The 10,654-nt window shown below is 42.7% G+C and overlaps 1 protein-coding gene across 2 annotated transcripts in view; it reads left to right on the forward strand.

Annotated features, from left to right (window-relative positions):
• The window catches only part of LOC111980183 (synaptogyrin-1-like), a 32,038-nt gene extending 24,720 nt beyond the window's left edge, over positions 1–7,318 (forward strand). Inside the window, exon 4 of one of the 2 annotated variants that reach the window (XM_024010855.3) lies at positions 1,905–7,318. In XM_024010855.3, coding sequence (XP_023866623.1) covers positions 1,905–2,114 — 210 coding nt within the window. In that variant the 3' untranslated portion in view covers positions 2,115–7,318. Of the gene's footprint in view, positions 1–372 lie in introns of both variants that reach the window. The other variant, XM_024010856.2, reaches the window with a different exon arrangement.
• The last annotated feature ends 3,336 nt before the right edge of the window (positions 7,319–10,654 follow it).

Raw genomic sequence — 10,654 nt, forward strand, 5'->3', positions numbered from 1 at the left:
TTTAGAAGTGTCTACTGTCTTCTGTTTTTCTGCAGTTTTGTAACCTGGATCTAAACGTTCTCTCCTTATTTTATCTTCTCCTTTTGGGTCTGTTTCGATTCATCTTTTTCTCCATTTTAATCTTTGTCTATGCTATATTGTTGTCTACAATAACACCTAATCTCTGTTTTAGCTAGATCTGGACAAAGTTTCTCCCTCTTTGCCAATTGAATCTTTGCTTCTGTCTTTTTAGAAAAAGCTTAATGTTTTTGTTATAAAATGTTACTTTATGGAAGGATTGTATCTGGTGAATATTGGGGTCATCCTCACCACCCTTTCTACCATAACTGTCCACTGACCCAGTCCCTGACATACCTGTCTGTCTCTCTCTAGGGTGCTCTGACACTGCTGTCGCTGGAGAGGATAAAGAGAGTGTCGTTCGAAGAAGAGTACAACAAGCTGTTCATTCCACAGCCCACACCACCACTAGCCTAATGATAGATATCCTGACCCTCATCCTTAACATTATTTCCCCTCACACCAACTTCCCTTCCAGGCTGTCTGAACGATGTCCTCCTTAGATGGCCAAACACAGTGAAGGAGTACCTTGTATTTGTTTACTATGATTGGCTAGTGTTTACAGCTAGGACATGCTTGCTGGATTCAGATTGCACTTCCAAAGTGGCTTGATATTAAACCATTGCCGGAAATGAGTGTCTTTGTGGTGTTAAAACAGTGGTACTGTTGGCATATCAGGTTCTCATTGCCTGGCATAGTAATCCACCATTTTATCTATGTTTACCTTTGCTGGTTGTCTCAATTTATTTTTATGGAAAGTATTATTTTGTTAAGAACTTTTTGGTAAAATCATTTGATTTCATGGTACCATTCAAATTAGATTGAACATTTTCTGTTGTAGCCACTTTGCATGTTTGGGGTCAATTCAGGAAATTATTAGAAAGTGACAAATACTTAGAGTTCATACCAGTTTGACCCCAGACCTTGTTAGATTGTTTCTTAGATATGTAGTAATTGTATTGTTAATTTTTCACATTGTATTTCAATGCCAAAACTGCAAATCTGTGAAGGAAAAGCCTAGCTATGAACTCTGTTCACCTCCTCTCCCTAATCTAGCCTTATGCTCCCCCATACACACATGCCACAGCTGTAGCTAACTACTACAGCTTAATGACGTGCCTTTAGTGTTACCTGGTCTAGCTGGCTGCAACCACTGTGACTCTTCGTCTGTTATTTTGTATTATGAGTTAGGATTCAAATCAGATTTTTTAAATTTTGTTTGGGTATTTTTGCTTTGTATATGACACTGGGATAATTTGTGAATGTTTGTGTTGAAAAGAGAAAACAAAGACGGTGCCTGATCAGGTGAAAGGTTACACACTTCATTCCAAGACCACTGACTGTAATCTGTTTTGACACTCCCCACTTAAAGCCGACTAACGGAATAATCCTCCCGCTCTAACATTTTCTCTCTTCCTTCCTTCCTTCCTTCCTCCATTTCTTTTTCTCTCTCGTTATCCCACCATTCTTATCATCTAACTACCATTCATCCTCCTAATCTTACTTCATACCTTTTTAATCAATGGCATGCTACCTGACATACCCCCCTCCCCAACTATCATTGGTTGAGTCTATCGTGTCATCTCATTCTGCCCATCTGTCATATTCAAATCCCACCCACACATCCCCATGTCTCCACCTTTCCTGTTTATCCCACCTACCCACATATTGTTTTGCTTTTGCTTTCATGTTGTTTCCCATCCCCTTTCCAATCGCTCGCTGCCCCCTATGGTCTGTGCTCCCTCTTCCCTTCTCCACGCATACATTATTTTGCTATCGCCTCTATACTATTGCCCATTCCCTTTTCAATTGCTTGCCCGCCCCATAACACCCTCTCTGCTCTGAAGGCGGTGCAGGCCTTCCTGGGCTTTCAGAAGTACAAGCTGGGGGCTGACTCGKCCCTCTTCTCCCAGGAGTATGTTGACCCTACCGCCGACCCCAACGCTGCGGCCCCCATGGGCACTGACTACACGGGCTACACCGCCGACACTGACCCCGCGGCCAGCACAGAGCTAGCCTTTGACGGCTCCACTGGCTACCAGGGCCAGGAGTACTGAGCCAGAGGGCCAAGGGAGTAGAAGGCCCAGGGAGGGGTATTCAGCATTAGGGGTGGTTTGTGGTTTATGGGACATGGGGTGGCTTTAAAAGTAGCCAGTCCCAGATCTGTTTGTGTTAGGTGTGATAATGAAATACAGAGCCTTCAGAAACTATTCAAACCCTTTGWCTTTTTCCACATTTTGTTGTGTTACAGCCTAAATTTCAAATTGATTAAATTGAGATTGTGTCACTGGCCGACACACAATAGCCCATAATGTCAAAGTAGAATTATGTTTTTAGAAATGTTTACATATTTAAAAAAAATAATAATAATTAAAGCTGAAATGTCTTGAGTCAACATGTATTCAACCATTTTTTTTTAATGGCAAGCCTAAATAAGTTCAGGAGTAAACATTTGCTTAGTTTGAGCATGGGGAAGTTATTGATTAGACTTTGCATGTTGTATCAATACACCCAGTCACTTCAAAGACACAGGCATCTTCCTAACTCAAGGAATCCACTCAGATTTCACCACGAGGCCAATGGTGACTTTAAAACAGTTAGAGTTTAATGGCAGTGATAGGGGAGAACTGAGAATGGATCAACAACATTGTAGTCACTCTATAATACTAACCTAAATGATAGAGTGAAAAGGAGGCCTGTATAGAATTAAAATATTCCTGTTTGCAATAAGGCACTAAAGTAAAACCTGCAAAAAATGTGACAAAGAAATTAACTTTATGTCCTGAATAGAAAGTGTTATGTTTGGGGTAAATCCAACACAAAATAGCACTGACCACCACATTATTCATATTTTCAAGCATGGTGGTGTCTGCAACATGTTATGGGTATGCTTCTCATCGGCAAGGACTTGGGATTTTCTTTATTTTTTTATAAAAATAAATGGAATAGAGCTAAGCACAGGCAAAATATTAGAGGAAAACCTGGTTCAGTCTGCTTTCCAACATACACTGGGAGACAAATTCACCTTTCAGCAGGAAAGTTACGAGGGCAAATATACACTGGTGTTGCTTACCAAGACGGCATTGAATGTTCCTTAATGGCCTAGTTACAATTTTGACTTAAATCAACTTGAAAATCTATGACAAGACTTGAAGGCTGTCTAGCAATGATCAACAACCAACTGGACAGAGCTTGAAGAATTTAAAAAAGAATAATGTGCAAATATTGTACAATTTAAGGTGTGCAAAGCTCTTAAAGACTCATAGCTGTAATCGCTGCCAAAGGATCTAACATGTATTGACTCAGGGGAGTAAGTACTTAGGTAAATGAGATATTTCTGTATTTAATTTTCAATACATTTCCTAAACTTTTAAAAAACATGTTTTAACGTTGTCATTATAAGGTACATTATTTAATCCATTTTGAATTCAGGCTGTAACACAACGAAATGTGGAATAAATCGAGTGCTATGAATACTTTCTGAAGGCACTGTAGGAGTTGGCAATATGGCACTAACAGATCTGAGACTTGAATACCTGACAGGGACTTTGGGTGGCTAACGGGGTGGAACAGGATCAAGGGTTGGCAATCACTGTGTGTGTGAGTGAGTGCTACAACATTTTGGGGGGGTGCAGTTTTGGTTGGCCACCTCCATGGGATCAGACAGAGTTCTAACCAGAAGTGGGGTTATTTTCTGCAGCCTTAATTCACTTGTGTGTGTCCCAATTGTCCACCCTTCTCCCAAAGTGTGCACTTGCATACTCCCCATCATGGATAAAATGGGATTGGTGTAAGCATTGGCTGGAAGGGGTTTCCACCAACCCTTGATGGGGAGTGCGCAAGTGCTCACTTTGGGAGAGAGGTGGAGAATCGGGATGCAGTCTTGGAGCTCATACACACCTATACTCCCACAATATATCAACACAAATTAAAGAAGGAACCTTAGGAATACAATTGATGTGCATAACTACTTTCTGGAAAACATAAAGGGACTAGATAGTCGCCTGATGATATAGGTGATGAGACCTGAACAACACAAGTCCTACGTAACACCACTGTGTTTTGTGGGCCTCAACACTGTGGCCCGGTCATTGCACAATGACCTAGGACCTGCTTGCCATATCTTTTCTGACAGTTTAGCTTTCTTTGTTTGGTGTCTACTATTGGTCATGGAGGACTGCATTGATTAATGTTTTCTGCCTATCTATGCCAAGTTAACACCCAAGCCAAACCTACTGTTAACAGTGCTAAATCTGAAAGGTTATCCCATCATACAGGCCAAAGGACAGGGTATGACATACAGGAACCGAACAACTAACAGTAAAGCACAACTATAGACAAGCCAAAATTACACATATTGAGCTGTTACAGGTGTGTAACCAAATTCTATAATGATGTAAGCACCAATAAAGAAGACCAACGTACATAACCAACTTAAAAGCCAAGTCCTTTTCTGCCAATAACCAACCCCCATGCACCAACGTTGACAGCCAACCAAAATGTGACCAACACTGGCTTGACACTAGTAACTGACATAGAGTATGTCCTTAAAATCAAAGTGAGAATGTCAATTGTATACTCCTGTCCTCTCTCCTCACCTTCTCAAAACCTATTGGAGGAGAAAGTCAGAGGGGTGGGATCTCTCATTTGACTTAGCACTAGAATACCAGCAGTTGATTTCAGACAGACCAGTGCTTGTTATCTCTTCTTTCATGCCAACAGCTGAAGACCTTAGTGATTTCTTTCCAAATGTTCGTAATGATCCATGTATGTGTGACTGAGTGTTTTTTTCAAGGCAAAACATGCGCAAGAATTGTATATACATAAAAAAATATATATGTTTGAGATTTTTAAGTATATATACAGTACCAGTCCAAAGTTTGGACACACCTACTCATTCAAGCGTTTTTCTTTATTTTTACTATTTTCTACATTGTGGAATAATAGCGAAGACATCAACACTATGAAATAACACATGGAATCATGTAGTAACCAAAAAAGTGTTAAACAAATATATTTTATATTTGAGATTCTTCAAAGTAGCCACCCTTTGCCTTGATGACAGCTTTGCACACTCTTGGCATTCTCTCAACCAGCTTCGTGAGATAGTCACCTGGAATGCTTTTCCAACAGTCTTGAAGGAGTTCCCACATATGCTGAGCACTTGTGGCTGCTTCTCCTTCACTCTGCAGTCCAACTAATCCCAAACCATCTCACTTGGGTTGAGGTCGGGTGATTATGGAGGCCAGGTCATCTGATGCAGCACTCCATCACTCTCCTTTTTGGTCAAATAACCCTTACACAGCCTGGAGGTGTGTTGGGTCATTGTCTTGTTGAAAAACAAATTATAGTCCCACTAAGCGCAAACCAGGTGGAATGGAGTATTGCTGCAGAATGTTGTGGTAGCCATGCTGGTTAAGTGTGCCTTGAATTCTAAATAACTGACAGTGTCACTAGCAAGCACTCCCACACCATCACACCTCCTCCTCCATGCTTCATGGGAACCACACATGTGGAGATCATCCGTTCACCTACTCGTCGTCTCACAAATACATGACGGTTGGAACCAAAAATCTCAAATTTGGACTCATCAGACCAAAGGACAGATTTCCACCGGTCTAATGTCCATTGTTTGTGTTACTTGGCCAAAGCAAGTCCCTTCTTATTATTGGTGTCCTTTAGTAGTGGTTTCTTTGCAGCAATTTGACCATGAAGTCCTGATTCAAGCAGTCTCCTCTAAACAGTTGATGTTAAGATGCGTCTGTTACTTGAACTCTGTGAAGTATTTATTTGGGCTGCAATTTCTGAGGCTGGTAACTGTAATAAACGTATCCTTTGCAGCAGAGGTAACTCTGGGTCTTCCGTTCCTGTGGCGGTCCTCATGAGAGCAAGTTTCATCATAACGCTTGATGGTTTTTGCGACTGCACTTTGAAGAAAGTTTCAGAGTTCTTGAAATGTTCCGGATTGACTGACCTTCATGTCTTAAAGTAATTTGAGCTGTTCTTGCTATATGCTATATGGACTTGGTCTTTTACCAAATAGGGCTATCTTCTGTATGCCACACCTACCTTGTCACAACACAACTGATTGGCTCAAACACATTAAGAAGGAAAGAAATTCCACAAAGTAACTTTTAACAAAGCACACCTGTTATATGAAATGTATTCCAGGTGACTACCTCATGAAGCTGGTTGAGAGAATGCCAAAAGTGTGCAAAGCTGTCATCAAGGCAAAGGGTGGCTACTTTGAAGAATCTCAAATATAAAATATATTTTGATTTTGGTTACTACATGATTGTGTTATTTCATAGTTTTGATGTCTTCATTATTACTCTACAATGTAGAAAATAGTAAAAAATAAAGAAAAACCCTTGAATGAGTAGGCGTGTCCAAACATTTGACTGGTAATGCATATACTACAGATATTATGAGAAAAAAAAAATGACATTTTTATTTTGTGGCATACATAACAAATGTGTAATTATATATGTATGAAATAACATTTTTAATACATTATTATTAACCAGATATTACTATGTTATAAACTTAGATAATATATTGTACCTATTATTAAAATAGCATATGTCTATATGTATTAATGCATTTAAAGTGTGTGTGTTTCAAAATAACTGACATCTTCGGCTTTCATTATGTGAGGTACGGTATTGTTTTCTGAATCAGGAAACATTTTCTTTGTCTTGCTGTTTTACTGTTGCAAACCTTTCTGGGGCGAAACATTTAGGTGAAACTTTGTTTGGATAGTCCGAAGTTGATGGGTTGTAGATGGTCAGTAGGTGTTCAGTAACTGTCAACAACATTTCAACTAACCCTAACATTAACCCTAATCTTAACCCTTATTCTAAACCTAACCCTAACTGTAACCTTAGCAGACATGTGCTTATCAACAGCTACTTAGTTGATACTATAACCATCTGTAGTTCATCTATATGGGACTATACAAATAAAGTGTGACCAACAATTATAAAGAAAAACTGGGATAACGGGACAAAACTACCAATTATATAGACATTGTGTAAGAATTATGTGGTCTTTGTGTGCTACTACAGAGTTGGAAAAAAAAAATAGTTGTAATGCTTTTGATGTAATGATTTTTGATTAAATTAATCAGATAATTAATTAGGGATACATTTAAATAATTGTTTCCTGTTTGTTGCTTGTTTGTGAAAGATCTGATGTAGATGTGGTGGACTTTGTCGGGAGACGATCAATAAAGGAAAAGCTGTGGTATGGTTGAACTTGACTGCAATTATGTTTGTTTATTTATTCATGTGGGTTTTACTATTTAAACCCAGCGTTGAAATATGTCTGGTGTTAACCTTTGTGGCTGATATGATTCTCTACTGTCTGATCTTCTTCTTGATACCACAGCATCCAAAAAAGAACCCGACGAAGGCAGCGGACAAGCGGGAGCCAAACGAGGCTTTCTTGGGTTTCTCTGCAGCAGCTGAAACTACAGATCAACAAGAGATCAGTACTCTGACAGGCCTGTAATAGCTGCTGTCACCTGTATTTAAATGGTACACAGATTAACACAATTCCCCACAATGGTTTTAGCTGATTTCCACAATTTTTTTTAAGGTAACCTGCAAAGTGAGCATTTGTTATGTTTGGAAAAATTACCGTGCAGGGGTGCCACTGAATTATTGAATTTCTTTCCTTTACGAGGCTTGGAAGATTTCTTCTGGCGTTTGTTCTGAAACTTCGCCGTCTTCGATAGAGTTGTAGGCACCTTAGGCTGCTGTTAACAGCAGAAGTACAACGTGACATTGACTTGACGTTCATGTGTTTGCAATAATGTAGTTCTCTAATCAATTCATTGAAATGAAGATACTTCATTTGAAGGCGTAATAGTCTGTGAGATATCGTGATAACAGTGTTGTCACCTCAATGGAAGTCCCCTCAGCAGTCTGGCAGCAGAGGATGCGGCGCCAGCCTTTGTGACCTGCTGCCCCTGTCCTGCTCTGAGTTACGGCCATGTTCTGACGGCCAGCTGTTAATGCAGCATTGTTAGCAGAGCTGAGGTTTACAACCGTCTCCAGTGAGGCCAGTGAGGAGGCATCTGATGCCTTGAAGGAAGCATGGCTGGGAATTGACTGCCAGAAGGATGAGGTGCTGTGCTCTGTCTCGGCYGAGTCCACTGATTCGGCTCTGCACTCGCCCAGTTCCCCTGTCATGCAAAGGGAGTCAAGGTTCTTCTCACAGCCAGTGACATCACTATTGGTGGCCTCAGCTTCAAGACAATACATAGACGAAGTCTCTGACATCATGGCCGGCATCATGCAATCTGGAGATGCACAACAGTTACATCACAAAGACAATTGTGTCCTTATGTCATGTTGATACCGTCAATACTCTATACATGCACATATCTTAAAGAAATGTGACAGTGCTATGGTTGTGCACCATATAAATACCATGTACCATGTTGTTAAAGTGAGATTTTTTTCTCTCCAGTACAGCAAATCTGACTTACTAATCATTTTAGATTGGTATGGAGACTTTATGGACAGGCCWATGTTGATCAAACCAAATATGCTTGTACAGATACCTTACCGTTGTTTGAAGTACGTTCAACCTCGTCATCATCACAAGCCTCTTGGAGATGTTCATCCACTCTGGCAGCAGTCTGATCAAGCTCACCCTCATCACAACCCTCTTGGAGAAGTTCTCTGACACTGTCAATGAGAATGTCAGATAGTAGAGCATTGACGGTTTTGCTAGAGCTGGGCTTGATGACGCCCACTTCACCTGGCTGTTGTGTGATTGTGGAGTCATTATCACTCTCCAGGCATGCACTACTGCTTCGAGAGAGGGTGGGAGAGACCACCCAGTTCCTCTCTTCCATGCATCTGTAATCCTCCATGAAGGATTCCACAGGAGGGCTGTGTGGAACACTCAGGAAGGTCTCCAGAAGGTTCTTGACCGCCCCCTCCACAAAGCTGTAGAGGAGCTCATTGCAGAACTCTGTGGACAAGTCAAGGCCTCCACTCCGGTTGGGGACTGTCGTGTATGAAAAACACTTTCTCACAGACTTCGTCTTCGCCATTTTGGAATCCAGGATCAGTCGCGCCACGTGCCAGATCAGTTGCTGAGAGAAGCGGCGGAGGTTAGGGCTCCGAAGGAACCCCGCTAGGTCCTTGGAGTCCAAGAAGGCACGCATGGGGCGTGGATACTGAGAGCCCCCCCCGGATGAGGTGGACCTTCTGTCCATTTTGGGATTCACCAGATCCACGATGGAGGAAAAGATAGAGTTGGCGGTGATGCTGGCCTCATAAGACATGTCCTCATCTTGGAGGGAGATGTGGTTCTTATCCACAGATATGTCTGAGGAACACCTTGGAGGCTCCATGGTGCTGTCTGGGAACAGCTCTGAGGTCTCCATGGTTACAGCTGGGATCAGCTCTGAGCTCTCCATGGTTACAGCTGGGATCAGCTCTGAGCTCTCCATGGTTACAGCTGGGATCAGCTCTNCTCCATGGTTACAGCTGGGATCAGCTCTGAGCTCTCCATGGTTACAGCTGGGATCAGCTCTGAGCTCTCCATGGTTACAGCTGGGATCAGCTCTGGGGTCTCTATGGTTCCATGTGGGATCTGCTCTGTGGTCTTCAGGGTTGAGTTGTCCCCCTGCACCACAGGAAACTGGGCATCTAGCATCAGCAGACTCTTCAGCGTCACCATCACAGTGTTGACCAGGCTTAGGCTGATAGCCTTTTCCAACTCTGGCCTGGCGACCTCTTTGGACAGAACAGCACCGATAGTGTCCTTTAGGCCGTGCAGAACAACAGACAACATGTTGCTGGCTGCCAGGCTGGTAGTGGGAGTGGTGCGGCGAGAGCCTGGTGACACAGCTTCACACAGATCAGTGGATCCAGAGGCTTCGTCCTCACTGCCCTCTGTGATGATCGCCTCCACAGCCATGATAAGCCTCTGCTTCACCTCAGGAGTGAAGAACTCATCTGGACTCTGACGACCAGAGGMGGAGGAGGCAGTACTTTGCCCTGACGTCTGGCTGCAGTGTGAGGAACATGAGAGAGAGGGAGCGCTGCCTGTCTCTTCCCCAGCAGTCAGGCAGCACTGGGACTTCTGACACAGCGGTGATGGAGGAGACAGGGTTCTGTCATCAGTGAAGCCTAGAGATTTGTCCTCCAACACAGAGAACCTGGCGGTGCTGTACGCACTGGTCACCATGTCTGAGCAAACACGGCTGATGTGCTTGTCTGAGAGGAAAGACCCTGGGTTGATTCTCTGCCCAATGTCAACTATCTCCAAGGGACTCTGACTTTCAGAGCYTTCTCTATCTGCAGCGGCAGCAGAATTCAACACCATGGGAATGTTCTTGAGAATGCCTGAGAGAAGAGCCCCCATCTCAGGRTCGCTGGTGTCTTCTGATGTCATAGCCCAGACCCCCTGTAGRACCACAGCCAATACCCTGCTGGCCATGTATTCTAACTCAGCATCCGTCCTCACCTCTCCACCTAACAGGGATCCAGGGGGCTGTCCCCTCAGAAGGTGACCAGTAGCTTCACCCTGGTCTGTGAGGAAGCTGGACATTTTGCAGATGATTCTCAGTCTCTCT

The sequence above is a fragment of the Salvelinus sp. IW2-2015 genome, linkage group LG20, assembly GCF_002910315.2.
Source record: "Salvelinus sp. IW2-2015 linkage group LG20, ASM291031v2, whole genome shotgun sequence".
NCBI lineage: Eukaryota > Metazoa > Chordata > Actinopteri > Salmoniformes > Salmonidae > Salvelinus > Salvelinus sp. IW2-2015.